Source organism: Xiphophorus couchianus, chromosome 4, assembly GCF_001444195.1.
Source record: "Xiphophorus couchianus chromosome 4, X_couchianus-1.0, whole genome shotgun sequence".
In the NCBI taxonomy this organism is placed as follows: Eukaryota; Metazoa; Chordata; class Actinopteri; order Cyprinodontiformes; family Poeciliidae; genus Xiphophorus; species Xiphophorus couchianus.
This window is the reverse complement of record NC_040231.1, coordinates 28,391,465-28,408,803: the sequence shown is the minus strand read 5'-3', so window position 1 is coordinate 28,408,803 and position 17,339 is coordinate 28,391,465. Positions and strand designations below refer to the sequence as shown.

General features: G+C 40.7%; 1 protein-coding gene and 1 long non-coding RNA gene across 3 annotated transcripts in view; both read right to left on the bottom strand.

Moving 5' to 3' along the window:
• The window catches only part of ntrk3b (neurotrophic tyrosine kinase, receptor, type 3b), a 302,940-nt gene extending 298,465 nt beyond the window's left edge, over positions 1-4,475 (bottom strand). The window contains exon 1 of one of the 2 annotated variants that reach the window (XM_028014975.1): positions 3,605-4,475. In XM_028014975.1, coding sequence (XP_027870776.1) covers positions 3,605-3,846 — 242 coding nt within the window. In that variant the 5' untranslated portion in view covers positions 3,847-4,475. The remainder of the gene's footprint in view (positions 1-3,604) is intronic. The other variant, XM_028014976.1, reaches the window with a different exon arrangement.
• An 8,134-nt stretch (positions 4,476-12,609) lies between these two features.
• LOC114142499 (uncharacterized) overlaps positions 12,610-17,339 on the bottom strand; it is a 62,411-nt gene continuing 57,681 nt past the window's right edge. The window contains exon 2 of the long non-coding RNA XR_003595036.1: positions 12,610-13,157. This is a non-coding gene — a long non-coding RNA (uncharacterized LOC114142499). The remainder of the gene's footprint in view (positions 13,158-17,339) is intronic.

The window sequence follows — 17,339 nt, the reverse complement described above, 5'->3', positions numbered from 1 at the left end:
CCGTCATTGAGCTGCTGGTGGTGCTGCTGGGTGGACGCTGCTGTCCATACTGAGCAGCAGAGGACGAAGGAGAAAGCAGGGCGAGCCGGCAGACTAGGAATGCACAATTAGTCCTGGGTCAGTCGCAATGGGTTTTCTCAAAGGCAAACAAGGCGATCAGATCGTGACTTTGTGTTTATCTAGAAAGGAGTACACTGATAAAACAAACTGATTGTAGTAAGTATATTTTTTTATAGTAATATTGGTTCAAAGTTTGCGTAGAATTTTGGTTGATTTTAATCCATATTTCTTACTAAAAAAATGATGTTTTTGTAACATTATTATTGTTATTCTTACGAGAAAGTCTATAATCCATCGCCAGCTAAAACGTGTTGGTCATTGGCAGTGACTGTGTCACAGTTAAGAACCTCGGCTCGCAATCTGACTTCAGCAGTAATGCAGCGTTTAAAGCAGTTAAAGCTGGATGAAACACTTTCCTCTTGTTCCAACACAGAAACCTTTCCAGCATGGAAATACGTCGTATTTTAATTTGTGAGAGCTACTAGTGATACAGAAAGAGCAAACACACCCATTTCTAGCTAAATTGAACATTTAGACATAGCTTACACACATTGCCAGCGAAATAACACCAGTAAAAACAATCTTGTTTGAATCAATAAAGTAAACAAGGATAATAAAGAAACAAAATGTGTTTTTTAACAGTGGGGAGGAAAGCTAGCACACCCTGCTGACTGTCAATAGTCCACACTTTAACTTGTGGAATAAATCAAAGTGTGGGATTAGTTTATATTACTTCAGTGACATATTTCTAACAGCCATGTACAATCTCTGCCATCAGTCTGGTGAAGGGTGTGTCCCACCCCTCCTTCCTTGCAGATATTTAAAGGCCTGTTTCCATGTCCAGCCCACTAAAAGTCTTCCAACAACATCTCGCAAAGACCAACATATTGGCTTTGACTTGAGCCAGGACCTATTTCCAAACTCTCAGCCCGTTTTTGGTGGATTTGCTGATATGTTTTGGGTCACTGTCCTGCTACGAAGTCCAGTTCTGCAAAAAATATGTAATTTCCCTCCCCCCAAGCATCCTCTGATATGCAAAGAATTGTGCTAACCAGGGCCTGAAGCTACAAACTATTCCCAAACCACTTCCACCACCGTGCTTCATTGTTGTAGCTCCTTTTTTTCTGTCTGACTGTATTTGGTTTGTGTCAGACATTTTGTCTGTTCTGGTGTCCAAGTAATTCGGCTGTACACTCATTTATTCAAACAGCAATCTTCCTAAAGTCCTGGATGTTTGTCTACGCTCTCTCTGCCAAACTCTACTCCGGTCTTTGTGTTTTTCTTAGAGACTACTGCAGTAGGGTATTCTCTTTTTGGAGACTCCTTCAAACATCTTACAGCGTGTTCTCAGGGTAAATGTGATTGGACAGCCAAACCAGAGTTAGTTGGCAGCTGTTCTAAAGGTCTTCCACTAGTAGACTCTTTTTGCATACAGTGGAATGACTAAAATTATTTGACGACATCTTTAAATGCCTTACCAGACATAATAAGGTCTTCTTTCTAAAAATGATGTCAAGAGCACACCAAGCTAGTCGTCTGAGGTTTAAATAGGTCTTCCAAAAATGATTAGCAGCAGTGTTTTCACAATGTAAACCTAAACTGAAAGGCCTGTGTGTAATTTCAGCCAATTTAAGTGGGAATAAACATTGGGGTTGTCCTCATTTATGCCTTACCAGAAATAGCGTTTTTCATGGATTTTACTAAAGATTTAAAGTAGTTATAACGCTTACATTGTTTAGTGTTGTTAAAAATGATAAATATCCAAATATGTTTAAATATCACACACACTGGGATACTTTTTTTCCACGCCTGGTTACATATCTGCTTAGAAACATTTACATCAAACGTTTGTTTGTTTTTTTGTTTCTTCCAATTGAGTATCAAACAGGCTAAATCGAAAGATAGGTGCGAAATCAAGCTTCTAGCTTTGAGGTACCAACCGTTTGGCCTCATTAAAATTGAAATAATTTCCGTGGCTAATATTTAATACACACCAAAAGCTTGTTGGGGTTTTTTTGGAGGGTGTTTAAACAGAGTGTCCATCTTAACAACCAAAAACCAGACGCTTTCCGGACGTTAGTGGTCGAGAGTGAAAGGAGGGGACAAATAAGCCAACGGAGCAGGTTCGGCGATGAGTTCATCTGTATGCGTGGGTCATCCTGCGGCCACGCTAATCACCAACAGTGATTACCTCTGACTGTTCCACCTTTTTACGTAATGCAGCCGAGTGCAACATATAAAAAAAGAAGGAAAAAAAGAAATTGCTGCGCTCGTTCTGGCAAAACCATGGCAAATTCCCTCCTGATATAACAGTCACGTCAATGACTCCTTGTGTTGTGGCAGGAGAGAAAAAACAAAAATATATATATATATATATATATACTGTATATATATACAGTATATAAAGGGGTACCAGGCTACCCTCTAGTGGTCCGGGGAGGCGGTGAACCGTGGCACAGAGTGAGTTGTCGTCTGTATATTTATACGAAAAAATAAAATAATAATAACATGGTGGGAGGGTAAACGGGACACCAAAGACACTGATGTGAGGAAAAGAGAGAGAACGAGAGAAAAAGTCCTTTGGAGGAGGAAGCCGTGCGGGGAATTCCGCTGCGTTAACGGGAGGTGTTTACTTTCTATGCAAATCAGCCTCAACGACACCGGGGGTCTTTTTTCCTCCTCCTTCTTCTTCTTCTTCTTTTTTTAAGGGTATGTCTTTTTTTTCCCCCTCCCCATTCCCTTCCTCACCCCCTACTTCTTCCTCTGACTTTTCAAGAAAGAAAGCTTTGATGTTGGGAGGAGGGATCGATGCCAGAGAGAGAGAAAAGAGAGAAAAGGGAAGAGAGGGGGAGGATGTAGAATAAAAATGTAGCTACTTCTGTGGGTGTGCGGGGCGGTTTGATAGTCTGCCGTCATCATAGATGCTCTGTGTTGAGCTGCTAAATCGGAAAGCCACAAGTGAGCATTCACCTCCTCCATCATCATCATCATCTGATAAAGTTTTCAAGAAGAAGGTCTAAGATGGAGCAGCTGACCCTTCTGCATTCTTTTATTTTTTTTGTATTTTCACTAGTATGTGGGAGAGGAGCAGAAAACGGGGGAGGGGGGAGATGAAGTGATGCGAGGTTCTCTGCAACACACACACACACACACACACCGCCGCCACCACCGCTTGGATGTGCAGGCCTGCTGATGCTGCTGATGATGCTGCTGCGGAGATGCAACTTTATATGGACGCAGAAAATAAAAATAAAAAATACACTTCCTGGTACGGTTTGATGTTGATTCACAAGCAAGACCTTTTTCATCTTTTTTTTTTTTCTTTTTTTTACTCAATTAGACGTTCAAATAATAATAATTAAAAAAAATTAAATACCACTTTAAACTGAAAAAAGTCTTCTGATAAAGACAGATGGAGCCAACAAGTCTGATCAGCGCGAGGAAAGCAACAGACAGGAAGTAGAGGGGGGTTTGGGTTTGGATGGGGCGGTGGGGGGGTCATTTAATGATTCAGAAACGCGCAGCATAATCCGCAGCTACTTACATGGAGGTGATGTTTTTGAATAAGTCCGCGATATCCACGCCGGTCCCATTGCTGCCGGTGTCTTGCAGGGCGAGCAGCGGGAAGAACCTGCCGCTGTCGGACTTATTGCAATAGATCTCTGTTTGAGAGCAGCTGCAGGTCGGCGGGCAGTCCAGCATGGAGCTCAGGTAGTCCTGGAAAACACTCATCAGAAGCAAAACCCTCCACCAGCAAATCCGGACCGAGCGAAACCATAGATCCATGTCTCCGTTGGAGAGGAGAGGGAGCCGGAGGGGGGAAGAGAGAGAAAAAAGTGGGTGTGTGGGTGGGTGGAGAGGAAGAGGGGGGTTAAGTATAAGCAAGGGTTCCCGATGTCCTCTGGGTTCCGACAGAAACAGGAGAGGAGGAGGGGGGAGGGGGGGAAGAGAGAGGAGGAGAGTGGGAGGAAGGAAGGTAAGAGAGAAAGGAAGGAATGAAGGAAGGAAGAACGGCTGGTGCGCCTGTACAGAGGATGCTCTGTGTGAGCGTTCCTGCCGTGGATGGATGCTGTAGTGTCCTTGCGCGTCAGAGGCTGCTGGTTGGGAAGAAGGGAAAAAAAGAACACGAAGAAGAAGAGGGAGGAGGTGGGGGGTAAAAAGAAAAAGAAGGACGAAAAAAAAAAAAAAGACAGACAAGACGCAACACAAATAAATAAATTAATGAATAAATAAACGCAGGAGAGAAACGCGAATCAAAAATAGGAAAGCGCGGTAAAAAACAGTTTCCAGTCGCTCGGTCAGCCTCAGATGCATTGTGTGTTCCCACGAAATGCGGCGCTGCCGATGCCCGTCGTCGCCTCTCGCGCTCTCTCTCTCTCTCGCGCGCGCGCTCTCTCTCTTTCTCTTTCTCTCTTCCTCTCCCGAGCAGGACGACTGTCTGGAGAGCCGGAGAGATGCAAAAAAAAAAAAAAAAGAAAAAAAAAGAGAGAAGTTGGAGCATCAAGTCCCTCCTACTGGCGTTACAGTCACACTGACACCTGCAGAAGCTGCATGCGACCAGCGGCGAGCCGCGCTCCGACTGACGCGTCGCTCACCGGCAGGTCAGCGGGGAACACGCACGGTAGGGGGCGGAGGGCATGTGAAATAATTCACATGTAAATAGAAAAAAAAAACATCATGTTGCAAACATCCGTGTAGAGAGGATCGACCAGAGCAATAATTCTATTTCCGCTTGCAACCGATTATCGTTTTAAGGTATTCCACAAATATTTCTATGAAGTCCGTCAAACTTATATATATATATATATATATATATATATATATATATATATAGTTTTGGTATTTTATTGTGAATCCTTAATCAAAATATAAGCTCCTCCGCTTCTCCCCAAAATAAACCAGTTTTTGTGACATCTCTTAAGGGAACTAATCAGTTTTTTTTTTTTTTTATTGCATACATTTTTATGGTTTGTTTAAACTCTTATTTAAAAGAATATGTTTTTTTTTCTTTACATATTTGCTAAAACTGTCACTATGTTGTGACAGTATATTTTGAGACATAATATGTGGGGGAGGAAAAAACAAAGCAAAAAAAAAAATAATCCAGCTCCTCCATTTCCTTCCATTACTCAACGCTAAATGCAGAAATACCCTGCCTGGTCAATCAATCATGCTTGTGTACCCGCTGCAGCGGGTACACAAGGCTAGTTAGCATGGCCACCGATCAGTCGTAGCGTATTCACAGAAAGTTGAGTGGAAGAAAGAATTTCGGAAATAAAAACTGTGTTTAACATGTATTTATGCGTTTTACTTTTTGAGCTGAGTCACTAGAATAAACTAACCTTTCAATCATATTCAAATACATTGAGATGCATTGAGCTACTGAAATTATTCGAGGTGCTTTCATACTTTTCCTAATAATGAAGATTCAGCTAAACTATATCAATACATTTTGGAGGCTATTAATCAGTGGAATATTGGTCATTAAAATTATTAGAATCTTTATCAGGATTATTAGACTGTGAAAGCATATTGCGTAAATTAACTGAGCTACTTCATTGTGGCAACAAATTTAACTGAACATTTTGATAACACTTAAATTCGACTAGCTTAGCGTCAGCGCTAAAGCTAAAGTCAAGCTTGCTAGCCAGCTGAGCAATTTGACATTTGAAAATATACTTTATGATTTCTTTAAGCGCATTTTAGCTTTTTTATTTACAGAATTTCTACGCCGGCACAATGTCCAACCATGTAAACGTCTTCAGATTGTTGCACAGATCCCATTGGTCGAGTTCTAACCGTCTATTTCTGTTAGCGTAACAGCTAAATGTGAACCAACAAAGGCGCTTCCAGGGAGTGTGGTTCCCTCCATTTCCTTCAAAATGGAATAAAAAAAATAAAAGATGCTCTACAGTCAACGAACACCTGAACATGTAAACACAACGCCGCAACATCCGCCAGCCTGCCTGACCTTAGAAGAAATGTGCGACATCTAGAGTTACCTGCCACAAAAAAAGTAAAGTGTTTTGTAACATGATTCTGAAAAATAATTGTAAAATAAATTTTACACATACTACGTCCCTCACATGAAGAGAATACAAACTCTTGATGCTTTTAAGGCGGGTCAGAAGTAGAAAGTAGTTTGTTGAATATAGTAATTTGAAGACATTATGCGTTGGTGAGACTCGTCTGTCGCTATGTTTCTATTTATAAAACGTATTTCATCCCTTCTGTTTGTCATTGCACACAAACATGGCTTTAAAGCCCACATAGCTGTGTACACCTTATTTCTAATTTTTCCTCTTTTTTTCCCATTTTCCTCCCGGTCGACCACATTCTACCTGCTACACGTTAACACAGGATTATGTCGTTTTTGCTTTGGTAAAAGCTCATTACTTTGGCTTAATTGGTCCCGAGCTCACCGGGGTTCAGCCCCAGGATAAATCCTCCTTCAGCAGGGGATGTTTAACTATGCCCGTCGTCTACATCACATAATGATTCAATTTCATCATATTTTTAAAAGGGATGAACAAACCAAAAAGAAGGAAGAAAATATTCCCCTTACTGCTTGTGAGATGTCTCAGTTTGCTCGACTGTGTTTTTGTTACCGAGATTGTGAAAGAAAAAAAAACTACCTGAGGTACGGGCTGTGTACTTCCTTTGGGTTCACACTGAGGTTCACCTAAAACACGGGCCCTTCCCTGTGCTCATATGTTAGCACTGAGATGATCGGGGTCCTTAGATAATGGTGAATCAATGAAGAAAAAGAAACATCTGGCTCAACTTCACACCAGGTTTCTTGCTTGTCAGTTCCTACATCCGTCTCTCTCTTCTCAGCTGAGTTCCTGGTGGGTTTGGCCTCGGTTCTTTTATTTCTCAAATGAAATAGAAGCAGCTCTATCCACGAAAAGGCACACGGACCCTTACGACAGAAATTAGCTGCTTTAGCGGATGGATGGAGTTATTTGAGAGCCACAAAATCCTGCATCTCCTCCTTAAAGGGGTATTAATATGTAAAGTCAACTGTTTTTTTTAGCTTTACGTTGTTATAATAATGTTATTCCCTCATCAAAAACATACCTGAAGTGTTGCTTTGATTCTTACCTACATGTTTGAGAATTTTTTTAATCTGTTGTTTCTCATAAACAGATGATCTTATGAGCTAATCTGTTCATTAGCTGAGCTCCTTCAGACTAGCCAGCAGCAATTAGCAAAACACCTGGTGGAACAGCGAATCTTCTGAGCTCGTCATGCTTCTCGCTTTAATTCTGGTAAAAATTTTGTCAAAGGGTTAATAAAGGAGCGACGTTGTGATGATGGAAAGAGCAGGGCTTTCTTAAAGAGGCAGGTCCAATTTCAAGGTGTTAAATAAAGTACATTTTTATTGAACTTTGTATATATTTTTATAACAAATGAAGCTAACATAAGTAACATGATTGTGCTACAAAATGGAATTACATGTCTGGAAAATACTCAGTACTGCCCCTTTAAATATATCCAAAACATCAGGTCTGGTGGCAGGTTCTCTGTTTGGCCTGTTGATCCCGTTTTCTGACATCAGTCCCAGGATTCAATGGTTTTTGTCCATGTTTGAAAATTCGAGGGGCAATGAATACCAGCTGTGCCATTAATTTAATAAAGTGAACTGTGCAGTGGCAAGAATACATAGTTTTGTTTTTGGGAAACCCGCTTAGTTTGACGCAAAAATGGTTTAACTTTTATCTTGTGTCTTCTTGGCATTAAAACTGAAATAAATCGGTATAATACGGTGACATTTAGAAATGACATCACCTTGTACGTGTGTTGGCACATGTCTGACATCAAAATGGCGTAACATGAACAATTCAGTGTTACGTCGGAATCGGTAAGAACTGAAGAAAAGACGGCAAAAATGTAGAATTATGAGACGGGAGCGCATATTCTTCAGCTAAAATGTTAAAATGAGCTTTTACAACTTGACTGAGATGAATGTGAAAGAAATGAAAAGTTATCAGCACAGTTTTCTGAGCATGTTTCAGAAATAAAGATGAGTTTTCTGCGACTTTACTGGAAATCACGCCATTTGATTTGATTTTACTCTTGAAATGTCATCGTCTCCCCTTCTCCAAACCTCACCACATTTGTGACCAACTTCACACTTGAATGTTTCACACTTATCAGACACACACACACAGAACAATTACATGTGGAAACAAAGAAATACCACATTGAACAAACTTGGAATTTCCTGAGTCCAACAACATGTCAGTGTGCATGCAGTTGTTTTCGGCTCGTTTTAAATGCTGCCCTGCTTTGCTCCCTGAAACATGCGGGTCATCGTCCCTCTAACCGAGTAAAGTCAGTTGTGCCACAGGGGGAACATTTCATGATCCCTCCTCTTGACATTTTGTTCTACTTTGCCTAAGCTGTCAGGACAGGACACATAAAAACTATTTGCGAAAACAACACTAGCTTAGCAACGGAGCTAATGCTAAAATCAAACGTACCAGCTTCGTAACTCCGAAGACGTCATTTACAACGATGAATGACAGTGGATGTGAAATCAGGGGAGTAGCTTCACATGTTCCCTTGTTGGAATAGATCTGAGGATTGTCAAGAGATCCGACTCAATGTTCAAAATTAGCTTTATGCTCAGCTAGGACTAACATTTAGCTGAGTAACATTTTTGTCGCTGATTTATGGGTCTCCTTGCTGTTAAAGCCGATAATAAATTTCTACTCTTTACGAGCAGCTGGTGTGAGACAGGACCAAAATGCGGAGGAGAGCTCAGAGTGTGAATTGTGTTAAAGTTTCCTCCCAATAAAAAGCAGAGGACTTGCAAATATCGAAGGGAGAGGTGGCAGAAGAATCCGGCAGGGAGTGAATGAAAGAGAGGGGCTTGATTGCTGACACAGGACAGGAGGCTGATTAGTAACAGGATTCAGCTGAGAGACGAGACCAGGCAGGCAGGCTGAGGGAGAGAGAGCGACGCTGACAAGAGAGCTGGTGAAAGTAACAAACAATAACGCAACACAAAGAAAACAACTAGGAAAAGACTGATCAAAAAACATAGATACATCTATTGGTGTTTCATAATTTGGATTTGTGTAGAAGCCTGAAGAAGTTAGAGAGAAGACAGTTATAATTTGTTCAGTTTCCAGTCGTGCTTTAACAAGTATTCAGGAGGTAAATTCAAAATCAAGGCAAGATATTATATTGGATATAACTCACTCAAATTTTAGGACTAAAAATTATGGCTCTCAAAACTAAACAGTATGAATTCCTGCACATATTGGGAGTAGTAAGAAATGAGTTGGCTAACAGTTTTGCTAAAAGTGCTACAATAAAAACAATATTGTTGATTTTAATGTTAAACTAAGTAAAAATGAGATAAAGAATATAATAAAAATGTGTCTTAAGTAGAAATGGCAAGAACAACGGGATAGAGAAGGAAGTGCTAGATTTTATTATAATATCCCCAAAAATAGTTGGGGAATTTAGAAAATGTAATAGAATTTAAAAACAAGATATTATATCCAGAATAAGATTTGGACATACAGGATTCAATAGTACTCTTAAATTAATTAATAAACAATACAACATATATTTTTAGAACGTAGTAAGTTTGAACATAAAAGAGATTAGCAAGTATTAGCAATTTAGATAGGAAAATAGATGGTAAGTTAAGATATAAGGGAATTGTTTCAAAGATCATCTGGGGTGTAGTTTTTAGCAGTATGTTTAGTTTTTTAAGAAGAACGGGAGTTTTGGGAAGAGCATAATAGGTAAAAATCTGATCTATGCTCCAATCTGGAAGGTGTCGGTAACGCACCTAAAAGCTGTTCGCCAGCCACCATAAAATAAGAAGGAAGACTGATCAGAAGACAGAAACTAAGGCTGAAATAAATGGTCAGGATCTGTGTTTTTCTGTGTATTTATTTAGAGTTTTCTGTGTCCCTGAGTCTTCCCCTTGATTGTTTCCCAGGTGTGTCTCGTTTCTGTGATTACCCTCCCGTGTATTTAATGTCACCTGTGTGTCAGCGTCTCTGTCAGGTCCTTGTCAATGTGTTCCTGTCCGTGTGTGTAGCCTGTTGCTACCAGTGCTGAGCCCTAGCCTTCCGCTCTACTGTGCTGCCAGGTTTTGTGGACTTTTGGAATTATTTAAGTCTATTCTTATCATTAAACAACCATCAATCATCTCACCTGGGTCATCTGCGTCTTCCTCACCGCTTCCACCACAACAGTTCATGACATAAATAAGAAAACGATCATTTCAAGCACTTAAAAAACACCTAAACCATCCTGGAAGTTGACATTACTCAGAGATTATCCAGAGATTGGATAAGACAATACCAAAAATAAACATGTGCAAATTGTTACACCAGTTGTTGACCAGATATTGTAAATCCCTCTTTTATACATGACTGGTCTTCTTCTCAAAGTTTGTACCAAGGTTTTTATTACAACATTTTCAACCTGTGTGCATTCTGACCTTGTTGAATAAAGTTTTTATGGCCACAAGAGCGTGCATGCTGACCCCTGAAATACTCCCCCAAAATGAAATTGCTGCTGTCTGTCGTTTTGTTTCAATGTATTGCAATATGTAAAGAAGCTACGAGCGCCGTACACTGGAAGCTCTTTATTCTGTTGTGTATATAAAAACCAAACGTCCCCTTATCTCTCTAACAAGGGTGACTTGACGATCATCGAATCTCTTCTGGCACAAGCATCACGTTTGGCCTGCATCAGTGTTAACAAAGCGCTGCTAAACCTGCTCAGTTGTTCTCCGTCTCTTTCACCGAACAGCTTAATGAAACCGAGCTGAAGGGCAAACAGGAAGAAAAAAAAAATCAACAAAAGGTAATTGTGAAGGTACTTTTATGACAAATTATAGGTGCTTTTGCATAAATAGCTCGCATTTATTTTGACAATAGCTACTCTATTAAAACTGCAGCATTCAGTGATAATAATAGTAATAAAAAATACACTGATGAGGTACAGTTATTTGAGTCATCTATATGTAAAACAGTCCGGTTTAAATTGTCTGCTTGCCTTGTGCACTCTGGAGCATTTGCCTTGCCTTCCAGTGGCTGGGTGTTTGTAATGAACTATTTATACTAGAATTTCTTTTTAAAATGATTAAAAAAAGGCTCAAAAATTAAATAGGCAATACAATTTGTCAACCAAATGTTTACTCTGGACTCAAGTGGTCAAATAAATCCATTTTAATCTGGTTCAAGATGGCTTTGCAGTCTTGCAAGAAAGTCAAAAATAATGCAACAGCTAGCAAAAAAAAAACAAAACCCAAACTTTTTATAAAAACAATTCAACAATATTATCAAAGAAACATTGAGGATGATTCAAAAGTAGATCTCATACTGTGTATTTTAGCTTTTAATTTGATGCGGTCTTCTGCGTTCCCTCATCTTTTTGTAAAAGAAAACGTATCCTCATGGTTGTCATGGTTTTCACTGCTCAGCATTCTGGTCTATAGGAACAGCTTTACCTAGTATATTTAAAGGTGTCCAGAGAGACATTTTGTTTTCTAAATGCTAAACGCATGTCAAGCTCCTTCATAAAAAAATAAAAAGATTTTTTTATGAAAAAGATTGCCTAAGCGCCGTTCACGGTTGAATGAAAACTGTCCCTTGTTCCTCATGATCTCTTGATCCCATCTGAAGCTTGAAAAATACCTTATCAACCACATGACAACATGATTCTTTATTTTATGTAACTGTTCAAAGCAACTACTGCATCTTCTCGCCTCTCTCCTTTAAACATCTCAGATTCAACGAACCCCTCTCTGGGAAGGTCAGCTCTAACAACAGACGCTCCGCAACCCAACCATCCAACCTCCATCTTAAACGGCGCAACTCAATCAATCATCAACCGCGTCGGACGTCAAGCACGAAACTCCCATTTCCAAACGCGGCCGACGTCCAGAACGGGAACGGAGCGCCGTGTGTAAATGTGCGCCCTTCAAAACGGTGAAGCTGAAGACGGGAAGCGCCGTGTGTGCGGCGCATAGAGCCGTCGAAGACTAATTAACTGGAGGGAGAGCGCTCCGACTCGTCTCCAGCAACTTAAAAGCCATTGAGTCCTAAGATCTTTTGTACACCAGAGAGAGCCACAGCGGGCAAATCTTTTGATAAGTCTGGCAGAACATTGCACTTCTTTAGTAAATTGTGTTTTTTTCCTTTTTTCGCTTATGATCCATTCATGTTAGCGGACGACAAACGCAACAGTTTGAAGAAAACTTTGGCTTTTAGCTGGTTGGACTGGTTCCAACAAGAGGAGGCGATGCGAGCGCCCTCTTGGTAGCTGTGAGCAGTTTTGGTTTTGCTGAACGTGATGGGCTGAGTTGAAAATCAAGAGGAGTCACTGGGCACATCAGAAAATAAAGGGAAAAGATCATTCTGAGCTCACAAAAGAGGTCAAAGCAACAACACAGGCAAAAATGTGAGCAAACAAACACAACTGACCTAAATGACACGCAAGATACTGGCTGATTAGAGCATTTAGACACTATGGGGGTAACAAAACAGAATACAGTCACTAAATACAGCAAACGACACAGTACAGCTAAGTTCATTAATCAACTAAACATCAAAAATGGGAATAATCTTTAAATACAGATATCTACTTCAATACAAAGCTTGTTTAAATAAATAAAGAAAATCATGCTCCCTGTTTCCAGCAGGAACTGGTGGTGCCGTCCGATCGGCAGCAGCTGCGTTTCCATTACAAATGTGCGCAAAACTTTGTTAATATTCCACTAATGTTGAAAAAAACAACAACCCCACAATCTGTGATGTTTCCATTAAGTAGGAAACGCAATTTAAATCACACATGACTGAGTTTGTCCCTTCGATGAGTCACTGAGTGACACCAAGCCACTTCCTGTCGTCGTCTTCTACATGGTTTACGCCAGTTTTATTGACCAAAAAAACCCACCTGATCCCAACGCCGAAACTTTTGAACAAAAAACAAGAAACTGGCGCGTTTCCATTGAGCAAATCCATTTTCGAAATGTCAACTTAAATGTTAAGTGGTCGATGGAAGCGTACGTAAATTGCGCCACGCCCTGGCCGCCATCTTTTCTCCATCATCTCCAGGACCTGTCAGAGAAACAAGAGTCAATACTTTTGTGACAAACAAAAATAAACCGTGAGCTCATAGAAACACATACGTAAACTAAACGTGTGCACTCGCAGATTAAACAAATGTAATAAAACCAACCAATAAACATTTAAAGAAAGTCATTTTACCACTCAAAACAATCCATAAAGTCCTCTTCTGGATCACTGCTACAGACGAAAACAAGCTAATTTAGCGGTGATGACTTACTCTGGAAATTCTTTCTGTTCACAAAATGAATTTCGAAATGATTGAGTCTCATTTTGCAGTGTGGCGTAAAGGAACCGATTAGATTTAATGACTGAAGTAACATCAGATGAGTTTTCCCGCAGGGTGATGATGGAAAGATTTCTTGTTTTTAAAGTGGGGGGGAAACTGTTCAGAAGTTATGAGCAGTAAGTAGAGTGCATTGAGAAAGTATAGAGATAATTTGAGTTTTAGATAGTTTACCTGTTCGTAATTTCACTTCAGCGAGATTAATCAGGATGTTGTGTGAAGGCGTCAGAGAAGATTAGTGAGCAAGCGGCGTCATGGAGACCAAGGAGCAGGTGGAGTTTAAAACAGGGTCTCATACTGAGAACATCTCAGGGATTTTCAACCCAAAATGGCGTCTGTCAACAGATCCAACAATTGCAGAAATTTGACTTTCACAGAATCGATCGGTCACACAATCAAGTTGAATTGTGTAGCACATTTCAGAAGCAACACAGCTTTGCTTCATGATGCTTTACATCATGAAAACATAAAAACATCGTAAAACACATCATGGTCACCAATTGTACCAACAACATGTTATATATCCGTCAAGCCAAAGCGCAAACAACCGGAATCAAGTTGATTATTAACATTCTGGCAATAGACTTCACAGTTTTAGAACCTGCTACAGATGGGAGAGAAAATGTCCTTGTAATGACTGATGTTTTCTCAAAGTTTACACAGACTGTCCCTGCGAAAGATAAGAACATGATTTGCTTCGAACTCTCCCACCTGAACAGAAACACAAGTGGCCCCGCCATATTTCCCAAATCACCTTTGCATATAACACAACTGTCCATCAAACTACTGGCATGACTCCCTACTTGTTGATGTTTGGTAGGAAACCACAGTTGCCTGTGGATTTTTTTGTGGGGCTGAGTGAAGATGAAGGTGGTCTTGACCTGCCCTTTGGAAGAGTGGGTCAAAGTGCATCAAAAATCACTCAATTCTTCTTATGAAATGGTAAACCAGAAAGTAGAGAGTAGAACAGCTCAGAGACATCAGGATGTGGATGTTGCCCCAGGTTTTCAGGAGGGAGACTTGGTGTACACAAGAAATCATTCAGTGAGGGGTCGCAGTAAAATCCAGGACTTTTATTACTCAACTCCTTATAGAGTAGTTCATCCACCTCCTGGTCGAGGGGTAGTCTACTCCATAGTGCCTGTGGGTCAGGAAGGACCCCTTCGTCAGGTCCACAGGGCTGAGCTTAGACGTATCCCTGAAAATAGTGGTGTGGACGGCTGTCAAGAAAATGGTGTGGAGGATGTACAGACAAAAGTCAGGGTGGGAGATGAAATGGTGGATTGCCAGAGTCTGAGGTTCAGTCAGATGCTGAGAATGGTGAGGTTGGCATTTCTGAAGATGCAGCTTCTGATGTTCAGCCTCTTTCTGACCAGGAATCCACACAGGAGATTGACACAGCCGTCACTCCGGAGGTCAGCATGGAAATCTGCAGGGCAGCATTCCAACCCTTACAGGCTGCCCTGTACTTTACAGAAGAAATGATTCTGGTTTTGGGTAACAGTTGTTTTTAGGTACATCGTCGGGTCGCCGATGCATAATGGTGGGGAGGAATGCAACAGGTGGCACCATTAGGTGTCGCACTTTCCACAGCCTGAGCCTCCATAAAAGAGTATACAAGCTTCGTATTAGCAGGACAGTCGCAATGCACATTTCCATTAGTTCAAGGATTTCCCTCAAATTATCAGGAAAAGAAGAAGAAGGGAAAAAAAACAGTTAGCTTGGAGGTTTCTAAATCATTTAGGCAAGCAATTATCCACGCATGCTCACCATCAACTCAAAGCTGGCAGGAAGCCGCTCCCGGAGGAGTAAATAGCGTTTCATTTGCTTTGTACGCCGGAGTTTTAAATCATCACTGGTTCATCGGTCTCAAAAGCAAGGTGTCTTTAGATGAGAGGAGAGAAACTAACAGACTTTCATTACTGAGACCCGAGGAGCCGAGTACATTTTTTAAACCTCCGGCTGCTTCTGATGAGTTGTACAGATTACCAGATGATCGCGTAGCGTTGGCCATCATCAATCCGAGAAGAGCCTGAAACTTATAAACCGCTTTAAAGGAAAAAGAAATGTTGACAGCGAGGATATAAACACCCTAACTATTTGGATGATGAATGGGGGATCATGCCCTGGCATCGGATTCATATTGACCAATAAACAGGGATTGTCAGTATGGGCTTCTCACAGTACAAACAGAACATTTTCAACAAATATGTAATAAAACAAATGCTTTTATTTAGGACAAACAACACAAGCATTACTACTGCTGCTAAAACAGCATATTATAGTTGTAATAATTATGCATTTAATGTAGTTATTATTTTGATCATGACATAGTTCTAAGCAAAAAAAGAAAATAAAATGATACTGTTCAAGCTCTTTAGTAAGTTTTGGCTAAAAACACTGAGAATACAGCATTAGTTATTACAGTTAGCTCATCAGCAGCTTGTTGCTTTCCAAATGTTGTTTTAAAACTTCAATTTTACAAAACTGATAAACTTCACACCATTACTGGTTGTGTTTTTTGGTATTAGAAACACACTTTCTTACGGACACTTGTCCCACTGCATCTGAACACGAATAAAGAATCAGCCAGTTTACGCATTTCAGCGTCTAGATGTGGTACAGATGACTTCCTGGAGTTCACAATACGCGCCAGAAACATAAGGAGAGACGATTGAAGTTGTCATGAATTGCGGTGTAGGTGGCGAGGCAAAACGCTAGGAGACCCAGGAAAGACTGATACGGTAGATTTAATGATGAAATATGCTCCAAAACAGTCCAAATCCCTGGCAGCACTGCTGAGCGGAAGCTGAGGCTCAACACAGGTAGCAACAGAGAGCAAGAATGGACTAACCGGACACACGGCAGAACAGAAGCCAAAATGAGACGAGGACCCGAAAAGGACACAGACACACAGGTGACACTAAATACACAGGAGGTAATCAGGGAACGAGACACACCTGGGAACTAATCAAAGGGAGACAGGACAATACGGAGACTCAGAGACACAGGAAACTCGAAATAAATACACAGAGAAACAAGGAACATGACAGAAGTGTCTCTGACGACGTCGTGGTTGGTGGTGTCGGACAGGTCGGTGTCAGAACTGCTGGGATTTTTACTCGCATCAATCTTTTAGGTTGATGCGAGTAATGTATTGAGTTGTTCAGATGATGTCCATGCCGTCGTAACCAAAGTACACCAATGTTCTGATGTCACATCCTGTATCTCCGAAACGCCTCAAACGTCTCTGTTGAACATGACAATGAGGTAACTGTACTACAATGCCAACTACGGTCACCAGCCTTAAGCAGTGCCTTTTATTTGGGATGCGTTATGGATGTCCAGCAAATCTGCAGCAATTGTGTGATGCTATGTACTACATGTACTACATTCCCTGACAGCTCATTTGAAATATGCTACAATTATGTCAGTTTAAGAGCAAAGTCCTATAAGTGCGTTCAAAGTTTCCCCCAGGAAACTGGCTAAGCCTGGTGGTTGGGTGCTGGGCAGTCAGTCATCGTCGTGTTTTTGAGTTAAAAAAATGCTTGAAGTTGACAGGAAATTTGAAAATATCACTCGACAATTATGTGTTATTAAAAGACTGGAAGATTAATACCTGAACACCAACTATAAAGTCTTAAAAAATGCAAGCATAAATAAATAAATAAGCAATGTTTATCCTGATGGGGGCACAAGTAAAGCCTGGTGGCCCACCAATTTTATAATACACTGGGGGAAACCCTGGTGTTTCAAACCAGAGAATTTGTCTTCTTTGGTTGGTCAGATCCTCTCTGGGTTTCTCACTGCATGTTTTCAAGACGTTTCAACACATCTGGTTTAAACTTTTAGGCAACTGCAAAGCTCCCACTAAAGATTATGACAAC